The sequence below is a fragment of the Euphorbia lathyris genome, chromosome 5 (genome assembly GCF_963576675.1).
Source record: "Euphorbia lathyris chromosome 5, ddEupLath1.1, whole genome shotgun sequence".
NCBI lineage: Eukaryota > Viridiplantae > Streptophyta > Magnoliopsida > Malpighiales > Euphorbiaceae > Euphorbia > Euphorbia lathyris.
Window position 1 is genome coordinate 856,583 of NC_088914.1, and position 16,289 is coordinate 872,871.

At 36.3% G+C, this 16,289-nt stretch overlaps 1 protein-coding gene across 1 annotated transcript; it reads right to left on the reverse strand.

Annotated features, from left to right (window-relative positions):
• Positions 1-686: 686 nt before the first annotated feature.
• On the reverse strand, positions 687-10,590 carry LOC136231126 (conserved oligomeric Golgi complex subunit 1). Its single transcript, XM_066020411.1, has 6 exons — positions 8,115-10,590; positions 6,504-6,698; positions 4,967-5,247; positions 3,479-3,658; positions 2,614-2,791; positions 687-1,782 (listed from the first exon to the last, which is right to left on the reverse strand). Exons 1-6 carry the CDS (start codon positions 10,338-10,340, stop codon positions 1,609-1,611), a joined length of 3,234 nt encoding a protein of 1,077 aa, XP_065876483.1. The 5' UTR covers positions 10,341-10,590; the 3' UTR covers positions 687-1,608.
• Between the last annotated feature and the right edge of the window lie 5,699 nt (positions 10,591-16,289).

Consider the following 16,289-nt stretch of genomic DNA (forward strand, 5'->3'; position numbering starts at 1 on the left):
CGGTGGCCGGGGGGCTCCGGCACCCCAAGCCCTGGACTGGCTCCGCCCCTGCAAATATCCAACGATTACTTAGTCTGATTTTTCCATCATTGTTGCAGCAGCTTTCAAGCGTTTAAACTTCATTTTCTTCCATCCAAGCTTGTTTTTACAGCCTAATTAATTATCTCCAAGACTTATCATTAATCTCGGACTCTTTAATCACATTTCCGAACCTCATTTTTACTCAACTTCAATTAATTTTTAACTCAGATACAATTTCTCGTTTTCGCCATTGTTACAGCAACCTTTAAGCTTTCGAAGTGTCATTTTAATCGTCCTCAATCATGCTCTTCATTCCCCATTCTTGTATTTGAATTATTCCAGCCATATTTTTTTCAAGTTTTCTCAAACTTATTGCTCTAGATTTTCAGCGATTTACTCTACTCATTACTGCACGAGCCAAATTCCAACTTCAAGGCCATGAAATTACCTTTTTTTGTTTGCTTCCAATTTGTCATTTCAATTTTCCTTTCTTTCCAATTAAAGATTTATAATCAAGTTATCTTCAAAATCAAAAAGAAAAGTGAAAAATTCCCAAAAAGTATTTTATTCAATCCTCAAGTCTTACGTTCAATCATCTGTTTAGAAGTTAAGTTGAAAACGCATAATCACAGTCCAGAAACATTAAAAATAATTGAAAATTAATCTTTAATACGCTCGCACAAAATTCACAAGCGTCAAAATTGAAATTAATATATTCTAAAAATATCGTTAACAATACAATAAATGATGCCTCTTTTATTTATTACCATCCAGCTGTTCTCTCTTTTCTAAACCAAATAATGACACAAATTTCCCATAACTACACAATAGTATATTTACTATGACCAGAAAATGGACCATAAAGTAAAGGGTAAATAATTTATTAGTCCGTACATTTTTACCTAACGCACTATTTAAATTTTGTACTTTAATAATGTATTATTAAAATACGACTAAATAGCGTGTTAGAAAAAACATAGGGACTAATAAATTATTTACCCAAAAAATTAAAAAAAAACAACCCAGAGATGATCTAAGGAAATCGATCTAGGCATACAAATTTTCAATTGGTTCTTCAAAAATCCTCTTCTGCAGGTTGAACAATGAGGTAAAGGGCAGTAGATAGGTTATAACATTTACGACTGCCCCAGCCTCGATCTGATCCTCATCGGCAAATAACCCGAAAATCTATCAGGACAAGCTATTGTCACTACTCCATTGCATAAGAATCACCATCACTGTCATTTTTCAAGGAAACTCCCACAACTGTAAAGGTCATTTTCTAGATTGGCAGCTCCGGCCGGTGAAACAATCTACAACCTGAAATAGCTTTCCCGCCTTGTTCAACAGTACACGGATTGAGAAACACAATGGCTTCCGGCTACTGAAATTTCCTTCTTGCTTCACCTTTAGAACTTGTGAATCTTCTCATTTCCTAACTAACATAGATAGAACCATTCCAATTCGTTCAGAGGCGAACTTTTTCAGCGTTTTCGTCTCCCAATTTCTCAGTTGACTTCATTCAAATAAAGCGCACAGCGGAGTTAGTTCGACATAGAGACAAAAGAAAAAGGATTCCGCTGCAAATCAAGAGTCCGATCTGTTTGCTGTAAAGGATGAAAGAAGTCCTGCAGCATGGGCAGGTAAAATATCACCAAATGTTGACATGGCAGCTGCTGATCGGTCTTTGAATATGCCGACTTGGCCATCAGTTAATATGGATCCCAACTTGAATGTGCTCTCTCCGAACCTGCTCCCAACCTGATCATTACAAGAGAAAAAATTATCGTCATAAGAGACCGCTCCTAAGACTCGAACCCGTGACCTCTCGGTCACACGACAACAACGTTTACGTTGCGCCAAGGCTACTATCCCACAATTAATTACCACATCTGATCCCCAAACCAGACAAATCATGCTCTCATGCAATAAATCGGTATCCACATTCAATCTTATTAGAAACAAGTGAATCATATTACTACAACAAAAACCTACTACAGTTTTCTAGCCTTCAACTCTATGGTATCTATATTCCTAACATTCCCCCTCAGGTAGGAGAATAGATTTAATTATCTCCGGCAAGTCACAAATATAATTAACCCGAGTCCCATTTAAAGCAATCAACCGGCATCCACATTCGATCTTATTAGAAACAAGTGAATCATATTACTGCTTCAATTGAAAAAAACGTACTACAGTTTTCTAGCCTTCAACTCTATGGTATCTATATTCCTAGCGTTCCCCCACAAGCAGGAGAATAGATATAATTACGTCCGGCATGTCACAAATATAATTAACCCGATCCCCATTTAAAGCCTTTGTGAAAATACCTCCACCAATTTCAACGTCCTGTAGGTACTACTACAATTTTTCATGAACGAACTGAACAGTTGTTCAGTTCTACTGCTTGTGGGGGCATGAACATATGGCCAGCTCCATACAGCACATTTATTCTATAACTCCTTTAGGCCCATATACAATGTTAAAACTTGGGGACAAGATAGCCATTTGTTCAAATTATGAGCTTGTCTAGTCTGTTGTATTTGACCTAAAAGATGCAGAAGGTAAGAAAATTGGCACAAAAAGATATACCTGCATAAAAGACTTAAAAATGGGTGCTGCTACACCAAAACTCGAGTTGTCATCCATATCAATGTTCGTTGAAAGCTCTCCATTGGCAAACGCTCTCCAGGAACTTCTTGAAGAGATATCATCTGAAACTGCTGGAATGGATGTCTTGGTAGATCCTCTTGAAGACAATGCAGGTGCACTGGATATTTAAGATGACATTAGAAATGAAGATCCAGTCCACCGTGTATACGGTAAATAAATAGAGAGCATTGGTTAGTGATAATAAGAATATGTTAGGATTTGATCTCAGCATAAGGTTATCAAACTATAAGGTTGTGACTCAGAACAGTAATAGGTTATCTGAACCATGGGTCCACTTCCCCAACTTAAATGAATGTTATCCTGAAAATTGCCAAGGAGCAACTGAGCAGGTAAATCCAATAATAGACCAACCAAACAAGCCAACATAAGGGTCCTTTGATACAATTTATGTGATGAAGAAAATAATATCTTGGAGCTGCAATCACAAGAGATGGCATTCCCGGACATACTTTCTTGAGTTGACATGGAACATTATCAAAGAGATAATTCTCCTAACAATATGACATGAATTCTTAATGTTGTCAAGTAGTACTCCTACAGGATACATTAGATGACACCCTTTTTATATGAAATATATCTCAATAGGGGTGTATAACATGAGAAGTAACCCCCCTTTTTATATGAAATATAAATGCTTCAAAAACTTGATTTTGCAGTGATGATTTCATTCTAGATTCAAGTAATTTACACAGGAACTGGTCTGTTAACTCTTAGATGTCAGAAGTTAAACTAAACTAAGATGCAGAATAATTTTTCTATATATATATCTGAACAGTGGACATACCTGATAGGAAGGTACTTAAAACGAGGAACAGTGGAGCATCTCATTATATTTGACTCAGGATTAGAAGGCAATTTCTGCACAGTGTCTGTATACATCCGATTCAGTTGCATGAAAACCCCAAACAGGACTGCATGTCTTAGATATGACTGTTTCTCATTTTCCCAAAGATATGGTTCATACCTTCAATAAATAAAAATAGATTAGGTAATGTGGACATTCAACCATGACTGAATCTAAAGGATGTGAATATAACTGATATACAGCAAAAGAAAAATGGAAAAAAATTAAACCCTTAAAAGTGCTGTTATCATAGCACATACAACAGAAACATTACTACTAGCATAAGAAAGCTAGAGACAGAGACTGGAAGCATGGTAAAAAATGGCAGCATTAGGTATGCCCTTTAGAGGAGCCTTCAGTAACTTTAGAATTTCGAGCAAGTGCCGAAACCAGGAAGATCTATTATAGAGCATAATGATTTCAATGATATGATCAAAATGAAAAGATAAGGGATGTGAGATTTATGGCTGTTATGCAGTAGCAAATCTGCAAATAAACAGTCTATGTTGCACCGAAACGGAAACTGAAACCAGGAAAGGTTATTTCTGAAAAATTATAGCTAGGAAACCGTAATGGAAACCGAAATGCTAATGAAGAAGAGTTTCCTGTGCAACATAGTAAACAGTACAAAGAACAATTTTGGTATAAAAGTACTTATAATTTCTAATGGCAATTGGTGATTTTCCTCGATTTATTGGTGTGAAGAAACGAAACCAATCAACATATTAGAAATTGCTAATCAATAAAACAGAACAAATGCCTTATTGCATTTAAATATTCTCAAAGATATGATCAAGTACAAAGATGAGGAAAAACAGATTTAGGGTTGTTAAGGAGTAACGAACCTGCTTCATAATGAATAAAACGAAAAATTTAGAAAAAGATTGAAAACGTTTAATGGCAATCGATGTAAGAATGACACCCCATAATCTCCAAAAAAACTATCACATTCATTGCCAATAAATATCACACTGCACAGGCATTAGAAAATACACAAAACTAACAAATTTACTTCAAATAACGACAAAGCAAAACACAATCTCATATGTGATGTTTTGCAATAACTACTCATAAAAATCCAATGAAAGGATTCAACAATAGAGGTCCATAATAAAATAACATATCTCACAAATGAGTCTGCCAGGAAAAGTGAGAATTTCAATCTCTGACATAGAGAGTGATTGTGAGTAAAAGCAACTCTTTGCAAAATATTGCGTATGCTTTTATAGAGAAACTGTTTTAAAAGAAACCACTTTGTTAAACAACAGTATAGCGGGGGCTAGATCCAATTAGGCTTTATGCTATATATCATGACAATTAAGCATAGCTCCAGTCATCAGTAAAATCTAAAATTCATCAGCACTATAAGATCATAGATTTCCATGCTTTTTGCTTGTTTAAATCAACGGGAAAAAAAAGGGAACTTACGTCAGCCAGTCTATTGGATCCAACTTTTGTGAAAATCTGTTAATCAGACCATCGGATCGCTCTCTAAGAACTGACTTTGTCTGGTTTTGCTCTTGTTTTCTTCTGAAAGAAACCTTCAACTTAGGACCTTTGGATAAGTCCTCAGTGATATTAGAATCACCCCCAGAGAGAACATCGGCAGCAAATTTTAGGTCTAAGAGAATTTGAAGGACTCCTTTTTCTGACACTTGAGATGCATGAGACTCTCTAGTAGATAGGAAGTCCTCATAAATTGCAATTAGCTGCATAAATATCAAAATAGAAGATCTTATGGAATACCAATTTACACTCAGTCCACTGACATTAAGAATATAAATGAATGTTTCAAAAAAGAAGAAGAATACAAATGAAATCCCACAGAAGAAAAATATTGAAAAAGAGGACGGAAATGAATGAAAGCAAGCAACTAGAAATGAAAAGAAAAGAAAATTATAATACTTGCTAGTATGCCAGTCAAGAACATATGACCCAACTAGTAATCAACCCACAACACGCAGCAAGAAATAGGCGGCGAATAGCATAAGCCTCGATAGCAGAATGTGATGCCCTGTTTAAAAGGCTCTCGCCTTGTGCGCCTCACCTGGGCCTCGGAGCCTGAATCAAGGAGTGTCTCTCTGTTTTCACTAGGGTTTTTTTTTGTTTTGTGTGAAACAAATTTTGACTAATCTCAACTAATTTAAATAAGATTAATCTTAACCCTTGATCTAAATAAGAATATCAAGAGACGTAAATAAATATAGAAAGACTAGAGAGGGATTAAGAGCAGTCACATAAAGAAGAGTCTCCTCCACTCCACTCAAAGAGAAACTGTGACAGACGCACAGAAGAATATCAAGTGACAATGAATGGTTATTAGTTTAGTAGCATTAGTTAGGTACTTAGGTTAAGACGTAAGTATATGTTAATGTCTCTATGGAGTATGAACTTAACTTGGTGTTTTTGACATTTATGATTTAGTATTATGTTTTTAGGTGGTTTGTTTTGTTTGTGTGGTCATAAGTGTGTTTTTTTGGTTTATACTTTAACAAGTAAAAGAGTATATATATATAGAGAGAGAATTTTCTGCGCCTCATGTTCTGCGGTGGGCGCCATGCATCGCGTCTTGAGCCTAGGCTCTAGGACCCCTTAGCGCCTTAGTGCGCCTTTAACAGCTATGGCGAATAGACATCCTAATTATGAAATAATGGTGTATGATGTGAATAAGCTCAAATGACCAGGAGTGGAGGAAACTATATGTTGGTCACACAATTAGGAGAGGATAGATGAGACAGTGAATACTAGTATTAATGATGATCCTAATTCAATAGTGCACCATAATAGAAATTTAGCAGAGGACCGTATCCACAGTGCAACACTATCAAAGGTGAAGATACAAAAAGCTAAATGATAATAATATACGTGCATCCATAAAATTGTACATGTTGTGACAAGAATTTTGCAATAACGTCCTCAAGTCCACAGAATAAGTTAAATCAGAAGTCCAGTCATGATGGTGTACCTTTTCTAGTAGCCTTGATGCAAATTTTTGCAGAATGGATTTGTCAAGTACATGACCACCAATCCGATGAATCTCTTCACATGCTCGAAACAGAAATGAAATGATATAGAGTGAAGGCATGGAAGGGAGTGATATTTTCATTTCAGATTCATCCCCATCAGGTTGTTCTTGCTTGACTACGGTCTCATCCCAGCCCTGCACAATATAAAGGAAATGGGGCAGTTTATACCCTTATAAGCCATATATATATCAAGAACAACAGAGTATAAAGTTCAACTATTTCATAAGTAATTTGTCAGGCAAATGTGCACACTAATAAGAAATAATGGCTATGCAGTTATTAGTATAGCCAGCTAGCATACATGATGCTGGGTTCCAGATGCTAAACCAAAGACTGTATAAAGAGCGTAGAAGTATATGTATGTACTTATGTAATATTTCTTTTATAAAAATACATAAAAAGAAGCAAGTTTTTGATGTGTGCGAACACATAGTGTGTGTTTGCGTATATCTACTAATTTTTGCTCGCTAGCAAAAAGAGAAACAATGGCTGACCGCTGACACTAAATAACAAGCATTAACATAAAAATCAAATGCAAAACCACTAAGGGAGCGTGTGTTTTGGGGGTTTTAGGAAAGAGTAAGGGAAAAAAGAGTTTTCATTCCTTTGCTGTTTGTTTTATTGATACAATCATTCCCTTCACTCTTTTTTTAGTTTTGGGTAAACTCCAATCTCTTCTAATATCATTACCCAGCTCCCCTCCCCCAAAGGTTTTCTATTTCGTCTCTCTTTTAAGAGTTCATCTCTCTCAACACTCCAATTATTGATTATCATTCAATTTCAAATTCGAAGTCTTCATTAATTAAACTGTGTTATTAATTGATTTTATTTAATATTAATATTCCTTAAATTAAGCTTTTAATTATTTCATGACCTTTTCCAATAAAAAAAAAGGAGAGAAATGAATGGGGTGCATCATGAAACAAATTGGAACTAATCAAACTAGAGTTTAATTTACATGAATAAATGTTTAGTTGTGGCTGGTCTAGAATATCTTCTGAAGATAATTCACCACACTTCATGAGTAACATTGTCAAGAAGTGGTATTTTGGACTTTTTGATTAATGATAGACATTGGAAACAAGTTTAATCATAAAAATAGATTGTTTATTTGAAGCAGGTTGAATTATACAGGTTGGAAAAAAAAAATCATGAAAACAGGTTGATTGCCCGATTTGAACCACATAGTCACAAATTGAATCAGGGGTAATGCAATTCTGGAAAACAGACAAGGGAATTCAGGGTCATTCCTTTCCTTTCTCGATGCAAACCAAACACCCCCTAAGCATATAAACCTCCAATTCAATGTAAAATGCTAAAGAAAGGTGTGTGGCAATGAAACCTTTTCTGATTGTATCTTTCTAAATGCATCTATTATTCTTCACACTATAATTCCCTCACATAACTAATGGGTAATGGCTATCCTACAAACTTGAAGGTTAAAAGAAATGTAGGAAATATGCATTAAACTGAGTTGCTATCATTTATAAAATGCTTAGTTATGACAAGAAAAAGCATGAGAGAATAAAATTCCAGCCAAGACCACATACCCTCAATGGAGTCGTTGCTGCCAATCCATCATCCTTTCCGAGATCCCAGGCAAGAATGGATGAGAGCTCATTAGATAACCAGGATATCCACAACTCATGAGCTCTGATGCAAAGATCCCTCGTGGTTTTGACTAGTTCTTCAAGTTTAGGGCTTGCATTTTCATTTGCTCCAAGCAAAGCAGCAGTAGCAAATGAAGTATGCCGTCTAGAGCCAGTGTATTGTCTGCCAGAACTATCAGCAATAACAAAATCAGGGAGAACTCTAGGTTGCCTCAAGACAGATGGTAACCTGTCAAAAGCTGCATTTATGGAATCTTTTGCCCAAGACCTTGGAGAACCAAGGATCACTGGAATGTGTCTTGTGTGCTTTTGTAATGCAAATAAGAGTCTTCCAATGAAAAGAGATCTCTCAACAACAATAGCAGGAGGCAAAGGTTGATTTCCTTTGGAGGCATTTCCCATGGAAGTATATAACTTATCAAGCTCCATCTTCAACTCTGCCAATATGGCTGACATGCTATCATAACAATTATCTTGTAAAAATGGCCCCAATTGCTTAAGCCTGATCGCTGCCTTAGGAGATTCTAAGAAACTAAGAAGGTCCTCAACAACACTTTGACAATGGGTGTCCACAGCATCCCTAATTCGACTAACTTCAGGACCAAAGTAGGCACTAAGACAATCATGGAAATCATTTTCTCCAGGCGATGCCTTATAAGCTGATCCCAGATTAGACTTCTTTCCATTGGGTTCTATGAACCAGACCCCACCTCCCGTGGAAGGTCTATTCAAGTAAGCCTGGAAGTCAACATGTTCACCAGGAGCCACACCAATTGCACAAATGGAGTCCTGCACTTTAATACCTTTGGCTAAATCCTCAAATTGAGAGGTGATTATGGTTTTCATCCTTTGGACAAAAGCATCTTCAAATATCTCATCCCAAAGATCAGAATCATCTTCCAGAACTAGCTCCCGTATCCTACTCCAAGGCAGCTCAATCTCAGACCCAAAAACACTTTTAAGCCAGTCTAAACTCCCTTCCAACACTTGCTTACTGTCCATAGTCTCTCTTATCAATTTTTCCACCGTGGCAAGCTCTCTACCAGTAGCAATTGCATCAATTAAGTACTTGCCATTGATCTTAGACAGAACCTCCCTACCGCAATCATTCAACCAAGTCATACAAGTCCTTGCAATATACTGTTTGTCCAAAGTAATAGCAGCAGACTCCAGTTTTTCCCTAAACAATTTCCACAACCTCACCTCACTATCTGGGTTAGGAATTCCCCCGAACAATTGAGATGCAGGAGGGGAACAGAAAATAACTTTGTAAAACAGAGGCATGTCGTTCAAAACTTGCAAAAACATCTCTCCTACTTGGCCTACAGTTACCTGAATAATCTTCAAAACTTCACAAAAGACAGAAACCACAACCTCACCAGTGGCAGCATTATTATCGATGCCACCAAAAGTAGCTAATTTCTGTAAAATCCAAGACTTTCTAGTATCAAGAAACAAATCAAGTACCTGCTTGGGGTCTATTTCATCGATGACAGCAACAGCAGCCAAAGCATCAGCATAAGCCCCAACATCAAGGCCCGGATCCAACAGCCTCTCATGACTTCGCTGCGAGATCTGGGCCTTGAAGCTCTCGACAATCTGCCACTGATGTTGCAAAAGAGGAAAGTTGGAAAAGATCATCGAGTGATCCCAATCAACGGTGGAATTAGCAAGTGCATTGCTAGGTTGCATAAGGTTGTAGTGTACGTGTTTGGCACGAATGTACCTCCCGGCGGCTTCAAGAAACATGGATTCATCGAGGCATCCCCAGATATTCTCGGGAGTGTCAACCAAGTACTTGACACGACAAGCGATCCCATAGATTTGAATACGCGCGGGGTTAGGGTTCGTAAATTTAGGGGTTTCAGAGACAGGAGATGCAGAGAGAAAGTGAATCATAGTTTGAACGGAAGCAATATTAGAAGAAATCGAATCGCAGGAAGACTTCATAAGAACAATGGAATCGGCGGAGTCAATGAGGTCTCTGTAGCGGTTTCCAACCAATTGACGGAGCTCTTCCTTCTTATCTTGGATCTGTTTTCTGGTAGTAGCTTCGACATTTCGAATTTCAGATATAGGTTTGGAACGGAAAAGCGCCTCCGCCTCCCGGATTCCAACGCCGGTGAGAGTGGCAGAGCGGTCGTCGGTGGAGGTTGAAATTCTCATGATGAATGGCACATAGAAATTGCAGAATCGAAAGGTGAAGATTGGAGAATCAGATACTTCAAACACATGATTTTTCCAGTTGTTCCATCGGGAAAATCAGCATTGTAACGATCAGAAAGAGGTGAGAATTACAGAGGTGAAGATTGTGGAAGGAATTGAAGTGAGATGTGTTCTTGCTCTACTGTTTTTCCTTCTCACCTTCCCATTTGCGCCGAAGGTAACGTAGAAGGGAAACAACGGGTTAAATTCACGGTTGATTACTGAACGTATATAGTTATACAGTTGTTTTAAAATGGTCACTCAATTTCAATTTGTGTAACTTTGAGTTTTGTTTCAATTAGATCATTTTGATAATTTCCATGATTAAAAAGCATCGGAATAATGACATAGGTTATATGTCAGCATAAGTCAACTCAGATCTCTAATCGAAACATACATGACATTCATGTATGTGTCACCTAGCTATCACGTATCGGTTATTTTTATGAAAAAAAAATAGTTTTTTTTTTCATTAAAATAACCGACACATGGTTGTCACGTTTCGTTCGGTCAGAGATCTGAGTTGACTCATGTTGACGTGTCACTCATGTCATTATTTTGATACCTTTTAATTGCAGAAATCGGCAGAGTAACCTAACTGAGTGATTTTATTGAGACAAATTGAAGTTGAGTGTTTTGAGACAACCATGTAAGTTCAGTAACCAATGGTGCATTTAACCCGAAAAACAACGAGTTAGATGCAACAGATGTCACCTAAGGACCGTTTGGTTTATCTATGCTGGTGTTTGTTGTTGGAAAAAGTTGCTTCTTATTTTCATGTTTAATAGGCAAACCGAAAAGAAGGCAAACGTGAGGAGAAAATGGAGTAACCAAATATCACCTTAATTTCATGATTATCTCAAAATGTTCACTCAATTTTAATTTTATTGAGAAACACTGTAGGGGATAGATAGTCTGGCGTCGGATCCGTCAAACCCTGGATCAGTTGTCGGTATTGGTTTAAGCGATCAACCCTAGTCCATTAGAGAATAGGAGAGTCAGGCATTCGACCTTCATGAAGAGAAGTGGATGTCTACGTAAAGTGGAATCCCTACGGACACTTTGGGATCCAGAGTTAGCCCATAGTGCATGTCTTTCATAAGACGAGGTTTATGTACAGAGAAACCCTCTGGGACGTAATACTGATAAATGAATTGGCGGGATGCTTGAGGTTTAAAGGGGATAGACTTCTTCCGTAGGAATTGGCTAGCCGAGGATTCGGAGAAATCTCGGCGGCACACATAGCTTTAGCCTGGCCTTGTGACATTTGGTCACTCAACTTTAATTTTTCTCAATAAAATCATTTGGGGTAAATTACACTCATGGCCACCAAACTTTATTCATTTTCACGGTCAATTACACTGGCTACTGGACTTTACTCATTTTCACAGTAAGCTACTAAACTTCAAAATATAACATAAAAGCTACTCAACTTTACATTTTTTTAACATTATGACCATTAAACTTTAACTAACTCTCAAAATGATCATTAACGACTTCAAAACTAAATAAATAAATCTAACAAAAACGTTGTTTAGAACGACATTTACCATGAAACCACATTTTTTATTTTCTAAAATTACAATTTCAGAGCTTTATCTCTCTAAAAATTTACTTTATTATTCCTAACAAAACAACACTGGATGAGATGACCAAAAAAGATATTTGGACTTGTAATATGGATTTAGATATAGATTCGATATGGACTAAGATGGAGCATAGTATAAGGGAAGTAGCGAAGGAAGTTCTAGGGGAATCTAAAGGTAGCATGCCACCGGGTAAGGACACATCTTGGTGGACAGAAGAAGTACGACAAGCAGTAAAGAGTAAGCGAGAATCCTATAAAATATTGGGGAAATATAGGAGTGACGAGAACTATGAAAAATACAAAGAGGCTAAAAGGGAAGTAAAGAAGGTCATATGAGATGCTAGAGCAAGGTGAATCGGGATCTGTATACAAGATTGGATACGAAAGAAGGGGAAAGAGACATATATAGAATTGCTCGGATGAGAGATAGGAAGACGCGAGATCTTGGAAAAGTTAAATGTGTGAAGGATGTGGACTAGAAAGTCCTAATTGGAGATAAGGATATCAAGGAACGATGGAGGTCCTATTTTGATGACTTATTTAATGGAGATGGCAGACAAGATGTTGGAGATATAAGTATCCATCATGATATGGTAAATCATGAATGCATGCGGAGAATTTAAAAGGGTGAAGTCAAAATGGCATTAAGTAAGATGAAGTTGAAGAAAGAAGTAGGACCTGATGGCATCCCTATTGAGATTTGGAGATGTTTGGGAGAAAGAGGAATTGAATGGTTGACGACGTTCTTCAACAAAATTTGGAGAAACAATAAGATGCCATCAGAATGGAGGAAAATTATCTTAATCCCTTTGTATAAGAACAAAGGCGATGTCCAAGATTGTGCCAACTATCGGGGAATCAAATTAATGAGTCACACTATGAAACTTTGGGAGCGAGTGATCGAACAAAGGCTAAGGAGGACGGTGAAGATCTCAGAAAACCAGTTTGGCTTTATGCCGGGAAGATCAACTATGGAAGCCATCCATCTAATGAGAGAATTAATGGAGCACTATCGAAATAAGAAGAAAGACTTGCATATGGTTTTCATTGACTTGGAGAAAGCATATGATAAAGTACTAAGGGAAGTACTTTGGTGGGCCTTGATAAGGAAAGACATTTCGCGGAAATATATTGACATCATAAAGGACATGTATGAGGGAGCATGCACGAGTGTACGTACTAGTGTTGGGAAGACTAAAGAGTTTCCTATTACGATTGGAGTGCATCAAGTTGCAGATGATATTGTGTTGGTTGATGAGACGAAAGTAGGAGTGAAGAGAAAGTTGGAACTATGGAGACAAACTCTAGAATCTAGAGGCTTTAAGTTGAACCGAAGTAAGACAGAATATTTGGAGTGTAAGTTTAGCGGCCATAGGAGCAGGGAGGTAGGGACAATCACCCTAGATGGGAGAGTTGTTCAGGCCTCGGATTGCTTCCGGTATTTAGGATCTATTATCCAAACGGATGAAGAAGTAGATGGAGATGTTGCTCATAGGATTAAAGCTGGTTGGTCGAAGTGGAAGAATGCTACGGGTTTCCTTTGTTACCCCGGCATGCCTAATAGATTGAAGGAAAAATTCTACCGGACGGCAATTAGACCAGCATTGTTATATGGTACGGAGTGTTGGATAGTGAAACACTGCCACATCCATAAGATGTCGGTGGCGGAGATGCGTATGTTGAGATGGATGTGTGGTCATACGAGAAAGGATCGGGTGAGTAATGAAATAATTAGGACAAAAGTAAGGTCACATCTATTGAGAATAAAATGAGAGAAAACCGACTAAGGTGGTTTGGCCATGTGAGACGTAGAGTGCTTGATGCGCCGGTTAGGAGAACCGAAGAGTGGCAAAGGGATGTAGTGGTGAGGGGTAGGGGAAGACCTAAGCAAACTTGGAGGAGGGTGATCGAGAGTGATATGAGTTTACTGGGAATTGAGGAAAATATGGTAGAGGATAGGACGAAGTGGAGGGAGCGAATTTGTGTCGCTGACACGACTTGATTTCACGGTTTTATATGATGGTTCATGTTAGCCGACCCCGAATCATTTCGGGACTAAGGCTTTGTTGTTGTTGTTGTTGGTGTTGTTGTTGATGATGTTATTAATGGTCATTTTAAAGCGTCGATTGAAGTTTAGTCCAATAATGTTAGGAAATATAAAATTGAATGACTTTTATATTATGATTTTAAGTTTAGTGGCCATACTATAAAAATAAATAAAGTTCAGTGGTCGTAGGTGTAATTTACTCAAATCATTCAACTTTCAATTTTTTTTATAATAAAGTCACTCTGGCAACTTCAAGAGTAAAAAGATACTCGAAATATGATTTGAATTTCACATTAACACTAGTTACCTTTCATCGTCGACCGAAACGACACGTGATTGCCACCTAGCTGACATGTATAAGCTAAGTGGCAGTCATATATCGTTTCGGTTAGCGGTGAAAGTTGACTAGTGTTGATGTGGAATACACGTTACCCTTTCAGTGTCTTTTTGCTCTTAAAATCGTCTGAGATAAAATGCAAAGCTAATTAATTTTATTGAGACAAATTAAAATCATATGACAATTTTTAAGATAACTATAAAAATTCAGTGCCCAACGATGCATTTAACCCGGGAAACAACTAGGACTGAGGTTTTCAACTTTAACAAAATAAGAACTTTTTCGATTAATACTATTAAAATCACCCTTAACAACTTCAAAAATGACATATTTTAAGAGATACTAATATTCTAAGCAACTTTAATTCTTCAGCTTTTTTATTTCGAGATTATTTAGATGATGTTTGGTAAAGAGAGAGAAAGTTAATGTTTAGAGAGAGAAAGTTCCAAAAAATATGATTTTTTAAAATCGAAAATGTAGTTCCATAGAAAATATGGCATTGAACAACTTTAATTCTTGAAAATTTTCATTTTCAGGTCGTTAAAGATAGTTTTAATAGCATTATTAAAAGTGTGAAACCTCAGTCATCGTTTTGACAAAAAATAAACCATAGTCCTTTATCTGAAAATTAGTAAAATCACATGAGTTTTATTTGAACTTTCCCCAAAAAATATATAGATCATTGAGTTGGGCCGGATGAAAAATGAACTGAATTGGGCCTTGGCCCATCTACATATTCTCACTTTCAGGCCTTGTTCATATGACAGTTGGGCTTTTCTTTGGGGTCAAATACATAATTATGATAATTAAGTACAAAATTACAACTAAGTCATATCATCAAATTTAATATTTAATATACCATTATTCTCTATATATTATGATTTTACACCATAATTTAAAAATTCTAGACTCCAATTCATAAATCATAAACCTTAGAAAATATATTTTAGACTTCTAATTTATAAATTATAATCCTTGAAATATATTAAAAGTACTGATTTAATTAGTTTGATATAATATAAAATTATGACTTGACACAATTGTAAATAGTTTTTAAAAGATGAATTTATGTGCAATTTTCCCTTTTCTTTGTAGCTGTGAAATAGTACACTTCGAATGGAGCAATATTTCTCAATGTTTTAAAAACCGGATCGAACATCGAACCGGTATGTTAAAGGTTCAGGGGTCAATGGGTTCAACCGGTTGACTCGGTCTGGTTGAACCGGATGACGTCATAAATAATAATATATATTTATCTATAAATAAATAAATATAATAATATAATTTTTTTGTTAGTGTTAATGTTTGTTATGTTTAGTTTATGTTAAAAAAAATGTGTTAATTATTATTAGTATGGTTTTGTTTTTTTTTTTTTTTGTTTCACTATTAATTGATTATTAACCTGTAAAACAAAATCCACTTTATTTTTTTTACCAGGAAGTGAAAATTGGGGTTCTTTGTATCCTATTTTATGATAAATATTTATGGCTTATGAGTTGAATATATTCAATGTGGGAGGGAGGTGAGGATGCTAATATAAATATATATTAAATGAATAAAGAAGATGAGAATTCTTACAAAAAAAAAAAAAAATGTATCAAAATAGGCCTAAGGTTTTTTGGGAAGTACCAATTTAGGCTCAATGTTCAAAATAACACAAATATAGGCTTAACGTTTACAATATAGCACCATTTTAGGCATCACGTACAAAATAGCACTAATACGAATTTAAGCTTAACGTTTACAAAATATATACCATTTAAGCTAAACGTCATAATTAAATGGGTAATTAATTTATTAGTCCCTATATTTTAACAAAACATACTGTTTAGTCCCTGTATTTTAAAAAACATATGATAAAGTCTCTAACCTTTTTCTCGATGAACTGTTTAGTCCCTAACGTTTTTCTCAGTGAACTGTTTAGTCCTTGCCGTTAGA

Bases quoted from the DNA above. Each gene is read 5' to 3' on its own strand.
- LOC136231126 (XM_066020411.1), bottom strand. From the start codon at position 10,340: ATGAGAATTTCAACCTCCACCGACGACCGCTCTGCCACTCTCACCGGC. The intron at 6,699-8,114 runs GTATGTGGTCTT...TATATTGTGCAG, and splicing joins CAGCAACGACTCCATTGAGG to GGCTGGGATGAGACCGTAGT. The intron at 1,783-2,613 runs GTATATCTTTTT...TGTAATGATCAG, and splicing joins TTTTTAAGTCTTTTATGCAG to GTTGGGAGCAGGTTCGGAGA.